This window comes from Ursus americanus, chromosome 15, assembly GCF_024610735.1.
Source record: "Ursus americanus isolate L20-20 chromosome 15, mUrsAme1.1.p, whole genome shotgun sequence".
In the NCBI taxonomy this organism is placed as follows: Eukaryota; Metazoa; Chordata; class Mammalia; order Carnivora; family Ursidae; genus Ursus; species Ursus americanus.
Genome location: NC_142141.1, coordinates 30538686 through 30553017, shown reverse-complemented (window position 1 = coordinate 30553017; position 14332 = coordinate 30538686). Strand labels below are relative to the sequence as shown.

At 36.2% G+C, this 14332-nt stretch overlaps 1 protein-coding gene across 1 annotated transcript in view; it reads right to left on the bottom strand.

The window, feature by feature from the left end:
• HCN1 (hyperpolarization activated cyclic nucleotide gated potassium channel 1) overlaps nt 1–14332 on the bottom strand; it is a 69851-nt gene that overhangs the window by 42729 nt on the left and 12790 nt on the right. Inside the window, exon 2 of the mRNA XM_045787420.2 lies at nt 7450–7690. Coding sequence (XP_045643376.2) covers nt 7450–7690 — 241 coding nt within the window. The remainder of the gene's footprint in view (nt 1–7449; nt 7691–14332) is intronic.

Sequence of the window (14332 nt, the reverse complement as noted above, 5' to 3'; positions counted from 1 at the left end):
AGCTGAAATACAATTGAACAATTAAGTAAGTATATAGTGGAAGCCAATTTCTTACTCTTGAGTGAATTATTACAGATAAACAAGAAAAGAAGGTCAAAATAAGCCTATGGTAATGGATTAGAATTTGGAAATATCATATTTAGCTTAACAGACAGATACACATGGAAATATTTATAGACATATGTATATACACAGGTTAGTATATGAGTATGTATCTCTTTGCCTTGTCACCTGACAGGGTGTACAAGTAATGATAGCCCAGTAGTAATAGTACACCTGGTGTCCCAATCTTGGTTTCTAAAACCACTCTCCCATGAATGGAACCAGGGATCCTTAGACAAATGGCTGCATCTAAGACTGGGTAGGAAATATACAAAATGTTCCAGGAGCATCTTATAGTGCTAGAAAAAAATCTCAACAAAACAGAACAAAAATAAAAAACCCCAAGCCCACAATAACAAGAGTGTTTCAAAGGTACACAGGGGCCAACTGAAAGAGGTCCAAATGGCCAAAGCTGGAATAATTTGAGCAACATAATTAATAAAGTAGTATTGGACCCTTGTGCATTGTTGGTGGGAATGCAAACTGGTACAGCCACTGTGGAAGGCAGTATGGAGGTTTCTCCAAAAATTAAAAATGGCACTACCCACAATCCAGTAATTGCACTACTGGTATTTACCCGAAGAATACAAAAACCCTAATTTGAAGGGATATATGCACCCCTATGTTTATTGCAGCATTATTTACAATAGCCAAAGTATGGAAGCAGCCTAAGTGTCATCATTGGATGAATGGATAAAGAATATGTGGTAGATACACAATGGAGTATTATTCAGCCATAAAAAGAATGAAATCTTGCCATTTGCAACAACATGGATGGAGCTAGAGAGTATAATACTAAGCAAAATACATCAGTCAGAGAAAGACCAATACCATATGATTTCACTTGTGTGTGGAATTTACGAAACAAAACAAAGAAGCAAAGGGAAAGAGAGAGAGATAAACCAAAAAACACCCTTAATCATAGAAAACAAACAGGTAGGGGCGCCTGGGTGGCACAGTGGTTAAGCGTCTGCCTTTGGCTCAGGGCGTGATCCCGGCGTTATGGGATCGAGCCCCACATCAGGCTCCTCTGCTATGAGCCTGCTTCTTCCTCTCCCACTCCCCCTGCTTGTGTTCCCTCTCTCGCTGGCTGTCTCTATCTCTGTCAAATAAATAAATAAAATCTTAAAAAAAAAAAAAGAAAAAAAAAAAAAGAAAACAAACAGGTAATTACCGAGGGGAGGTGGGTGGGGGATGGGTGAAATAGGTGAAGGAGGTTAAGAGTACACTGATCTAGATGAGCACTGGGTAGTACATGGAACTGTGGAATCACTTTATTGTACACCTAGAACTAATACAACACCGTATACTAACTACACAGGAATTTAAAAAAATAAAGTAGTATTGGATTACAAACCAAATTATAAATAAATATTCATCAGTCCCTACTGATAAATAAAAAAGGGCTTAATAAATAAATGTGAGAGTAAATAAATTTCCCATTTAGAATAATTTCAAATAGTTTATGTATATACTCTGCCCCTAAGAAAGTGGAACATTATTCCTCAGTACTTAGTCGTGGGCTCTGCCTAGTGACTATCCTTCAAACAGAAAAGTATGGAATGAGGGGGAACAATAACTTTATAGTGGAGAAGCCTGACAAACACTACCTCAATCCAGGTGATCAGTGTTAACAGCAATAGTGATAAGACATATTGATAGTAATACCCTTGGGTATGATGTGAAGATAATGGCACTTTATGTCTGTGATATTCCTCCCCCAAAACCTTACCCCAAACTAATCATGAGATCATCAGACAAATTCCAACTGAGAGATATTCTATAAGATACCTTACCAATGCTCCTCAAAATTGTGAAGTTTATAAAAAACAAGGAAAGCCTAAGAAAACTTAGAAACCAAGAGCAAACTGGGGTGCCTGGGTAGCTCAGTTGGTTTAGCACCAGACTCTTGGTTTTGGCTCAGGTCATGATCTCATGGGTTGTGGGGTCAAGTTCCACGTTGGGCTAACACTCAACAGGGGGTCTGCTTGAAGGATTCTCTCCCTCTGCCTCTTCTCTTCCCACCACCTGACTCTTTAAAAATAAATAAATCTAAAAAAAAAGAAAAAAAGAGTAAGCTAGAAGACGTCACAAGTAAATGGGATCCTGAATGAAAAGAGCATATTGGGCAAAAACTAGGAAAATGTGAATTAAGTGTATGTTTTATTAAGTACCTATTAATAATAATGTATCAATATTGGTTCATTAATTGTGACAAATATATCAGAGTAATGGTAAATATTAATAATCGGAAACTGGGTATGGAATATATGGAATTCTCCATATAATCTTTGCAATCATTTTGTATCTAAAATTGTTCTAAAATTAAAAATTAAAAGTTTATTGAAAATAAAAAGGGAACTATGTATACATATATGTATATATTATGTGAAAATTATTTGAAATCTTCTGTGGATTTTGTTTTTACATGCTGATGTTTAGATCTCAACTCCACTACTCCACTCAATTCCATCAGAAACTCTTAAGATATAATGTTGGCTCTGGCATCAGACTTTATTTTTTTAAGCTTTTCATTATTATGAACAATTGAAGTAGATGAACTGAATGATTACTCATAAAGAGGTAGAAAGCTGGAGGACTTTAATAACCATAGAAGACAGAGAATCAGACACAATGCTTGACTTGTGAAACCTAAGAAGATTTCAAGTAACAGGTAATGCCTAGATTGTTTAAACTTCCTTAAAATAGAGAATACATTAAAAAAAAAAGTTTTCTTACTCTTTCCAAGAAGTAAACAAAACCTGATATCCAAAATTAGCTAAGGGATCGCAAAAATCACCACCATAGCGATAAATAACAGCCCGATTTCACTTACAGAGATGCTACAATGTGGTAAAAACATTAAATAATGCATCAGGACATAGTAGTTTTTATCCCAGAAATGATCCTACAACTCAACACAAGGATATTCATTACTGTAATTGACTTTACTAATAGCATATCCAGATATATCTAGGGAAACGAGTGTTCCAGTGTTGGTATAAAACCTTAGTCATATTAGCAAATATAACTATATAGTAATTAAAAGTTCCTTTGAATTGACGAAATGTATGTCAAATGTAAAAATACACTCTTAGTGCATAATAACACTTCCAGAAAGTCCTTTCCAGATGTTTCTTCTACATATTTATCACACCCCCATTAATTGCCTCAAAAATGTTTTCCCTCCCAAACCACCTTCCCCAACACTTGGCCTATACACGCACACTTTTAGTTTTTACCCCGTCGGCTTTCAATTACTCTTTTTCCTTTATTTGAACATTGATGCTCTGTGCTTTCTAAAGTAGATTTTTTAGGTCTTAGCTTTTTTCCAAATCTCTTTTTTCTTAGAACAATCTGCACAAAAGGCTAAGGGGCTAACGAGCAGCACAGAATCATGACAAAGAAAAGTGGGAAGAAGGGGAAGCTGGAAGCTTCAAAAGCGTCCTTCATGGGTGAGAGGGAAAGTGAAGGAAGCTAATTAACTTGAGTTGATAGATTTTATTCAGCCACAGTACGTTAATGGATAAGAAACTTCGGGTTATTTTGATATATTCCAAAAAAAAGCATTTAATAAAACTCAAAGCCTTCCTAGTTAATGTTTCTTAGCTGTTATTGAAGAAAACTTATTAAAGTCAGCATATATTTATTTTTATATGACAACATGAAATTCATTGCCTTTTTCTCAACTACTAATTTGATTTGAATACTTTTTAAATCATTACTGATTTTTTTAGGGAATCAGATATACTGGTTGACTAGTCTCTAATGAACAAATAAAAATCTGTCTCCAGTCTGGACTTACTGATTCAGAATTTCTGATGGGTGGGGCCTGAGCATCTTTGGCTTTAAACAGCCCTCTGATGATTCTGATGTACACATTGAATATCAGACGGAAGACAGGCAACTACACTATTAATTTCAGTGTGAGGCCGACTGAGGCCAAGACCCTGGAAAGCTATGAGTACTATGGAGACACAAAGGTGGGAAACATTGATTCTGACTGAGAAGCCTTCTGAAGAGATGGCGTATTATAAAGTCTGTGAAGGATGAACACAATGTAATAATCTCACTTATGAGAAGGAAAAGAGCTTCATTTGAATTGCCTCTTACAGGATAAGTCTGTAGATATTTGAAGACAGACTTCTTGCCTTTTCCTAAGAAAAACATTTCAGTTTCCTGGTGTTGAGGAATATTTAAACATTAAGCTTGCCAAGTCCTGATACCGTGGTACCAGAGGTCTAATATTAATCATTACGTTTCTAATGTTTTAACAGAATTGGTAGAAACTAAGAAAAAACAGTGTCCCCCTTCTGCTTGTTCCAACGTTATTTCCTCTATGCAAAAGAGCCTCTAATGGCCATATATTAGCATAATGGCTCCTCTGTAGTTGTTTTACTTTTTTGTCTCAACACTACCTGGAAGCATCTTCGATTAGAATGATTAAAGCCCTTCTACGAATCTGCATGTATCCTAGAAAAGGTACAGAATATATGGTTTTCTTCCTGATACCTAAAAATCGAGTGGATTTTATAGATATTTCCCCCCATCCCAGGATTCTCTTTTATTGAGATGTAATTGACACAACACTTTAGTTTCAGGGATACAACTGCAGAGAGTAACAGCAATCACCCATGTCAAGCAGTGACACAAGCCTCGAAGGGCATCGCAGCTAAGACCAACCGCTGAGATTAGCACCAGCTGACAATACACTCAGAACTGATGATGGGCAGAAACAGGGGAGGTCTGCAGAGGCCCAAGACGGATTAAACCCCTTTAAAAAAGAAAGATTTTTGCAGCAAACTATCAGACTTTCAAGACACTGACCCTTTCATATTTGATCACATCAAGAAGGCAGCAGCCAGTGAAGCTCGCTCTGCCGGATCGATCTCTTTCTGAACAGAACCGAGATCCTCCACTGCTGGGACATAGTAAGCAGCATGTGCTGAGTGAGGGCTGAGCCGGACAGACCAAGCTTATCTCAACTGCGTGCCCACAGACTGACTTCCTGTTTGGTTCATTCACTTCCTACTCCCCCTACTCTCTTGTTTGTTGTGTAAATTGTCTTGTGCTTTGTTTTGTGTGAGGAGTAAGAAGCAAAGTTAAAAGAGTGAAGTGCCACTGAGTTTGGAATCCTGACTGCTTTATCATTATGTTAACCTTGTTTTATGATTGAATAAAGCTGGCATTATGGAAAGACACAACTCCTGTGTGTGCCTTCCTAGCGTGCTCATGACAACGTAATACTTTGATATTTATATGTATTGAGAAATGATCACTACAGTAAGTCAAGGTAACATCTGTCACCATATATAGTTACAAAATTTTTTTTTGTGATGAGAACTTTTAAGAACTACTTTCTTAGCAACTTCCAAATATACAATACAATATTAGTTGTTATTATCACATTAGTGTATATTGTAACAGCATATTATTAAAGAAATATTTTAACATTTTGCAGAAAGGATGAAATCTTCCATATATGATGGTGGAAAACTTATCTCTTTTGGGGAAAAATACAGAATCTTACCTCACACTATATTCACAAATATATGCTGGATGGGTTAATACTAAATAAAAATGGAATCAAGGTATGTATAATAAAGATAGTAAACTATAATAAAATATAACAAAATGCAAAACTAAATAAAATAGAGGTAAAGATGGAAAACATTTCTGTAATTTTGCAGTGTACAAAACCCACCTAAGGAAAAAATCTCTGATGCCTTAAGGGGAAGGAGAGGCAGGTTCATATCAAATCAACAATAATGAAGATCAGAATGATGAAAGTGAAGTTATAAAGATAGAAGAGAAATAACAGTCTTGAAGAAAATAGTTATAGCCTATCAAAAATACATTAGGAATGTTGCTATAAAATGGTTTTGAAAAGGCAAAAAAACATATTGGAAAAATATGCAAAGAATAGAAACAGAAAAAATAAAATACAAATGATGAATAAATCTATGAACGCTTCAACCTCAATATTAATAATGGAAACACACACTAAACAAGAAAGGGATGCCATTTTTACTTATTAAGAGGACAAAAGTCAAAATGAATTGACAAGGCATGTAGACACAGGCAGTCCCATCAAAGAAACAATTCGGTGCTTATCTCAGTTTAAAAATATGTATAGTCTTGGACCCAGTTATTTAACTTCTACGCAAGTTTTATACATGTGCACAAGTATCAATATATATCCTATGATAGCAAAAAGTTGGAAACAATTTGTATTTGCAGGGTTTTTAGCAAGGCTAATTTCCATTTATAATGGTTAGCTTTATGGGTCAGCTTGATTGGTCACGGGGTGCCCAGATTGAACACAATTTTTGGATGTATCTGTGAGGGTGTTTCCAGATATGATTAGCATTTGGATCAATGGACTCAGTAAAGTAGATTGCCCTCCCCAATGTGAGGGGGTATCATCCAAACCACTGGTGGTGTGACTAGGATAAAAGTAGGGTGGGGAGAGTTCGACCCTCTTTTCCTATTTCACTGCTGAGCTAACATCTCATCTCATCTTCTGCCTTCAGATTGGGATGTACACCTTCGACTCCTCTCATTCCCAGCCTTGGGAGCCAGACTAAATTCTACCACCAGCTTTCCTGGGTCTCCAGCTTGTCAATGGCCAATCACAAGACTTGTCAGCCTCCATATTTGCATAAGCCAATTCCTTATAATAACTCTCCATTTGTATGTATATTCTCCTATTTGTTCTGTTTTTCTGGAGAACCCTGACTTACACACCACTCAACGAGAGGCTACATTCCTCAGCATTTCTTACACCTAGAGGTATGCTTGTAACTAAATTCTGGCCAATCGGATGTAAACAAGCACTGATAGTGATAATTTCAGGTACACCTCTAAAGAGAAGCTGCTCACTCTTCACTTCCTCTGTCCCCTTCTCCCCCTCCTGTAGGCCATATCTAACATGATGGAGAGGAACCAGTTCCTCTTGTATAAATGAGAAAATCACTCTAGAGGATGGCAGACCAACAAAATACATGAAATCTGGGTCCCTGAAAACTGTATTGGGGAGAGCCATCTGACCCTCCTGGGACTTCTGTGTGAGACAAAAATATACTTTCCATCTGGTTTAAGCCAGGGTTCATCAGTTCTAGTTTGCGAAGGTAAAAAGATACTCCAACTAACACAGTAGTAAATGTACAAGCACTGAGTATGTGACACTGAAAAGTGAAAACATACCATTATAGACACTTTCATCAGAATTCAAATACAAGTTCATAGTCAAAACCCACAAATCAACATCCTGACATCTCCAAAATTCTAAGAAAGACACATAATCAAGGCAACGTTCAGCTCAGTTGCATTTTCTTTTTCACTAACCTCCAAAGTAAGAGCCGTCTGTCAGCTTCATTTCTTTACTGGATTTTGTGATGACACCAGCAACGCCATGTTGAATGAAATACATTTTTTTACCCACAGCTCCTTCTCGTATGATATAATCTCCTGGTTGAAACACCTCAAATCTCAACTTGCTCAGCATGGCAGTCACAAAATTAGGATCTGCGTTAGCAAACAGCGGCATGGTAGCCACTAGCTTCCGACAGTTGAAGTTGACGATCTCCTAAAGATGGCAAGGGCAGACAAATATGAAGAGAGATATTCATCATATCAGGAAGCAAAGCACAAGCTTACATTAAAATCTACATATAGCCCAATATTGCAATTTAAGTTCAGAACCAAAGACACATAAATTCTAATAATCTGCTTATCTCTTTACAGCCAGAAATTATGTTTTATTTTTGTGTTGGAACTTTGTATTCCCAGCACCTAGTGCAGTGTATGCATATATTAAACATTCAGTAAATGTGAATTGGATATATAAGTCTTACCTTTTATAACTTCCCAATTCCTTTACTATACTTTATATAAAATTAGAACTCAAATGTGGATGAGTTTTAGTCTCCCTTTTACCTTGTTTTATGAAGAAAAGCCACACTACCTCCTGTTAGCTATAGTATTGCTGCTTCGGTGCTCCATGTGTTGAACAATCTAACTTGTACCTACCGACCAGGATTCTGAAACAAAGGCCCAGCTGCCAGACAAGCATTTGAATGTTTTTTTCTTAATGTTGTTCACATTAAAGTGAAGATAATGGGGTGTGCCAGAAGAGTTATACAAAGAAGACTCTAATCTAACTATAATTTACAATTGCAATTCAAACTATTTCTGGGCTAGATCAGAAAATCACTCTTTCTAAAGCCTCCTGGGTTTCCACCGGAAGTCTTAGACTGGAAGGACCATATTTTCCTTTTCCTGAATTGTTTGTTTTATTTCTGGAACCAGGCCAATTCTGAATTAGACTTACACATTTGATTTCATTCTGTAGAAGTGTTCCAGATTAGACATAGTGCCATCTTTTTGGACCAAAATAGAGATATGGGACCAACCACTTTTTAAAAAAGATTTTATTTATTTATTTGAGAGAGAGAGAGAAAAAAAAATGCAAGCACACAGGTAGGAGGTAGGGGCAAGAGGGAGAAGCAGACACTTGGCTGGGCAGGGAGCCTGACATGGGGCTGGAGCCCAACGTGGGGCTCGATCCCAGGACCCTGAGATCATGACCTGAGCCAAAGGCAGATGCTTAACTGACTGAACCACCCAGGTGACCCTGAGACCAACCATCTTTAATCTTGCAAGTTAGATATGTAAAGGGATAAACAATAGGAACCTACATTTTACCACAAAGCCATTTCTCAAAAATTTCTTCTCCAAGGAGCCCCAAAGGAAAAGGGTTAATCCCAAATTTGTGATCTCTTTTAAGAGACATAGATACTGAAGGAAATCCTGCTAAAAGTTGGGAAAAGGGCAAAAAAATTGGAGGTATTAACAAAAGCTGAGATCTGAATTCTTGCTTTGGGAAAATATATAAACTAATAGATTCTAACACTGAGGAAAAAAGTTATCTCAATCTTGCTTCATGAAATGACCTGACCTTATTTTGGAATAGGTAAGAAAATTCCAGCTGATGCAGGGGGCACAGAATTTGGGGTCCACCATGGAAAAGAAGGTACTTCATTTTTAACAATATCTTGTCAGTTCAGCAGAGCAAAGAAGAGTCTCTAATGGTGGGGTTTCAGGGAAGATGGTAAACTATTTAAAAATCAGCTGTAATAAGCAAAAAGTGAGCATAGCAACAAAAAAAGAGGTACCTTGTGGTATATTACATGTGGTACCTCGTATAGCATCATCCAAGTCCAAATAATGCTCAGCTGACTCCATGGGGGGCTGTACTGAGGACAACTTGTGGTTAATTTTAACTGGTGCTGAAGAGCCATGGTGGGGGTGGGACTACAGTAAGGCTCAGCACGTAGTATGTGCTCAGTAAATATGCATGTAGATATGGAAGGTGGAAGGAAGGAGGAAAAGAAGAAAAAAGGGAAGAAGGGAGGGAAGGAAAGAAGGAAGATGGAGTTTCAGCAGTGGAAAAAAGTGCTCACAAAGACTAGTTTTGTTCCCATTGGGAGATATTTACTTAAAACTCCTAGAAAGCTCTCTCAAGCAAACAGCTTGAGAAACAAGTCTCTGGTGTATAAAAAGTGTGTTTTTTATTATTCAAAATTCTTCTATACAAAAACTTCATGAAGATAAAAGGTGAACCACTTAAGGTATTCAAGGTAAACACATGAGTTGAAAGAAGACAGAGAGAGGTTATTAAAAGGACCACTTGATTGTTTGAGTTAATGATTTCACATGTAAAATGACATAGAGGAGGAAATTGAACATAAGTCAGGTTGCAGAGAAAATAAGAATTTTCAAACAAAAATAATAAAATAGAGAATTCTTTTATCTGTGTTCTTGGATTTAAACTACATAATTTTTTTCTCTTCATTGTTCTCTCAACCTTTATTTTAGAAAATAATTGGAAGTATATTTTATAAACAATTCAGCTGTTCTTTATTTATGTGAATAACTTTTTCTATGATGCATTGCATATTCAGGTATACCTATTGTAACTGCCTTGATTATAACACCACAGGGATAAATTCATATTATTGTTATGGCTTAAAGGAATCCATTAATTTTCTCTCTCTGTGTGTGGAACTTTTACCCCTATCAGATTGAAACTATAAATTCTAACAAGTATTTGATAAGAAAAATATAATTAGACAGAAAATTATTTGCATTTAAAAGCCCTCTCTCTTCCCATGAAATTGGCTTGCTTTGAGGTATATAGTTTAATAGAAACACTCATGTGGGTCTAGAAATGAAGCAAGACTTTTAAAAGCTCTTCTCCGTCAATCACATTTCTTTATAGCACATTTTCTTAGAGAACATATTTAATTAAGTTATTAATATCTCTCCATATGTAAAACAAGACTTTTAAAGCTCCTCCTCCATCAATCACAGTTCCTTATAGCACGTTGACTTAAGTAAGACACACAGTTAAGTTATTAATATCTCTAATTTCCAACCAGATTCTTTATGGCAGTTGTTATAATGAGCTATTTTAGCAATATGTCTGGCCTGAATTAGAAGTGTTGACCATATGCGTTAAATTGAGGAATGCTCCATTCCTAAGAGAATCAAATATGGCCCTGACCTTAATAAGGTACTCCAAATTACCAAGTTTACTGTCAACACTTAAAAAAAATGTGATTTTTTTTCCTTCCTGGAGCATCTTGTAGTAATAGAAAGTATAGAAATGCTAAAAAACAAACAAACAAACAAACACAAACAAAAAAATCCCACAATGATGAGTGTATTTCAAAGGGGGCCAAATGAAAGAGCTATCAATAGTTAAGATTTAACAATTGGCATAACAAAGTAAATAATGTAGTATAAGATTAATCCCAAAGTATAAACTAAATAATCATGAGACCATATTTATATAATTAAGCAGTTGAGTAAATTAAAAATCTGTTCAAATTCCAAATAAACTTTTCTCTATTAAATAAAAGCAAAATACAACAAACAACAATGAAGACTCCTGCATTTGATCTTACTTTGACATGTCAGTTTTTTCAAATATGAATGGTTTTCCTTTTCAATGGTCCTTTGTCTTGTTTTGCTAATGTATGATAGAATTATTTATGTTCGCTGTTAAGTCACAGACTAGAGAATATTTTTTAAAGTATCATACAGACAGAGTAAAGTACACAATCTTAAGTGAATTTTTCAAATGTATAACCACATCTTCTTTAACCATTCATCCATCATCAATGGACACTTGGGCTGTTTCTATACTTTGGCTATTGTAGATTGTGCTGCAATAATCATAAGGGCGCATGTATCCCTTTGAATTAGTGTTCTTGTGTTCGTTGGGTAAATACCCAGTAGTGCAACTGCTAGATGGTAAGGCAGTTCTATTTTTAACTTTTTGAGAAACCTCTGTACTGTTTTCCACAACGGCTATACCTGCACTGATTTCTCTTAAATATTTATTTACCTTATATTGGAATTGCTGGGTGATTAGGTAAGCTTATATTTAATTTTAGAAGATACTACCAAAAGTTTTCTAAAATGATTGTATTATTTTTCTCACATACCAGCAATATATAAGTTCCAGTAGTCCTACATCCATAGTAAAATTTGATGTTATCATTCTTTGATTTTAGCCATTAGTAGGTATGCAGAGACATCTTATTGTTTTTTAAATTTTTCTCATTGTAGGGGCGCCTGGGTGGCTCAGTCATTAAGCATCTGCCTTCGGCTCAGGGCATGATCTCAGAGTCCTGGGATCGAGCCCCACATCAGACTACTCCACTGGGAGCCTGCTTCTTCTTCTCCCACTCCCCCTGCCTGTGTTCCTTCTCACTGGCTGTCTCTCTGTCAAATAAATAAATAAAATCTTAAAAAAAATTTTTTTTCTCATTGTAGTTTTATCTTCAATTTCCCCAATGATTAATGTTGTTATGCACATTTTTATAGGCTTACTGATTAGATGAATATCCTGTTTGGTGAACTGCCCAGTCAAGTTTTCCTCTTTTTTTTTTTTTGTTGTTGTTGTTGGAGTTCTTTTTATAGTTTTGACATGAGTTCTTTGTTGGGATATACATTGTAAATATCTTCTCCCCATCTGTGACTTGCTTTTTCACTCTCAGGGTTATCTTTTATTATTCTTTTGGTTTAACTTTATGAAAATCAGGAAAATGGGATTTGATATTTATAGAAAGAGGGCTTCACAAAGGATTTTTTATTAATTTTTTAAAGATTATTTATTTGAGAGAGAGAGAGCACAAAAGCTGGTGGAGGGGTAGGGACAAGCAGACTCCCTGCAGAGCACAGAGCCCAGCTGGGCTCAATCCCAGGACCCTGAGATCATGACCTGAGCAGAAGGTAGATGCCTAACTGACTGAGCCACCCAGGCACCCCACAAAGGATTTATTTTAACCATAAATCAGTACGTAGGAATCATGCAAACTCTAAGACCCTGGGAAAGCTTATGCAATAATTTTTTGGTTATTATTAAAAAGAATAGTAATATTTTAAGGCTCCTTGAAGCACTAAAATTTTTTACCGATAACTTAAGCATCATGGTGGAAAGTTCCATTTTGTGAAGCATTTACTTCCCCATTCTACATTATTTTATCCTACACAGTATAGTTCCAAAATGTTTTAGGCACGGTAGCTATAAATATAATTACCATCATTACAATAATGAATCATAGAGTATCTTAACAAAACAGAGCTGCTGTTACATTGCTAAATTCCTACACCCAACATACCCTGTATTTTTAGACTTTGCAGAACACATAAGACCTTCCTTCTAAGAACTTAGACATTCCAATGACATCCAGCCATATAGACTTCTATATTAACATCAAACACAAGTAAATAAATATAGTCAAATCTGTATCAACTGACCCTTTATCACCTAGAACATCCCGTAAAAGAGTGCTGCTGATGTCGCCCTATTCTCCACCGCCCCCCCCAACCACCTTCCCCCAGTTCAGTAGCCTGGACTGGTGAGAATTAGAATAAGTGGATGTGTTAGGGTTTCTTTGTTTGTTTCTTTGTTTGCTTTAAGGCAGGGATAATTTAAAGAATGAACATAATAAAAATACGAAACAATATTTTTTGATATTCTTGCTGGTATCCAGGTATTGCTTTAAATGTTTTACAAGTATTAATTTATTTTACCCTTGCAAAAATCCTATACCTTAAGTATTGTTACTACCCCATTTTATAGAAGATACTGAGTAATCTGCCAAAGATCACATGCTAGCAAGAGGAAGAACCATGGTTTGGTGGGCAACCCAGCTCTCTAACTTAGGGTTTTGATGGATTCTAAGGAGCCATCTTACTTTTGCACATAACTGGAATTACCACAAACCTTAAAGACTTTGGTGTTAACCATAAATTTGTTCTTTGGAAATTTACACATTTTGAGAGTCTGACATGAATATTTGTTGATTGTGGGGTATCAAACTGATGGCAATGAACTTGTCTGTTTTAATTTTACCCACAACAATTATTTTTAAAAATCTGAATCTGAATGCCTTTATTTTTTGGAAAATAAAAGAAACTATTCAGGATTGTTCCATGGGTCCTTGCCCTCATCATGGCTCTCATGACAGCAACAATCATTAAAAAAAAAAAAAAAAAAAAGGCTTCAGTGACCTGCTAAAGATGACATTCTCCTCCCTGTTACTTTTCAGAGGCAGATGATAATCTTATGGAGATATTTATGGTACTTTACTAAAATACAGTTTACCAGGCTCGAATTCTGTTTTTAAGAATCTGGAGCTACATCTTCAGGGGATATGACTCAAAATCTCTACTTTTTTTTTTTTTTTTAAAGATTTTATTTATTCATTTGATGGAGAGAGAGACAGCCAGCAAGAGAGGGAACACAGGCAGGGGGAGTGGGAGAGGAATAAGCAGGCTCCCAGTGGAGGCCTGATGTGGGACTCGATCCCAGGACTCTGGGATCACGCCCTGAGCCAAAGGCAGACACTTAATGACTGAGCCACCCAGGCACCCCAGCTGCCAAAATCTCTACTTTTAATAACACACTCAAAGTTATAAGCAGTCGAGTTTGGAAACCATGGTTCCTAAAATAAAGAAGTATCTGAAAGTTTACACCTAGTTGAGGGAAGAAGATATACATGTATATATTCAGTATAAAATAATTGTAAGTAGTAAAAAAAAAGTATGGGTTAGTCTCTCTCTCTGTGTGTGTGCGCACATGCACGTCCAATTCCTGATTCCAGAACTAAATGGCCCGTAGAAAGTGACTCAGATTCTTCAAGACTTAATCTTC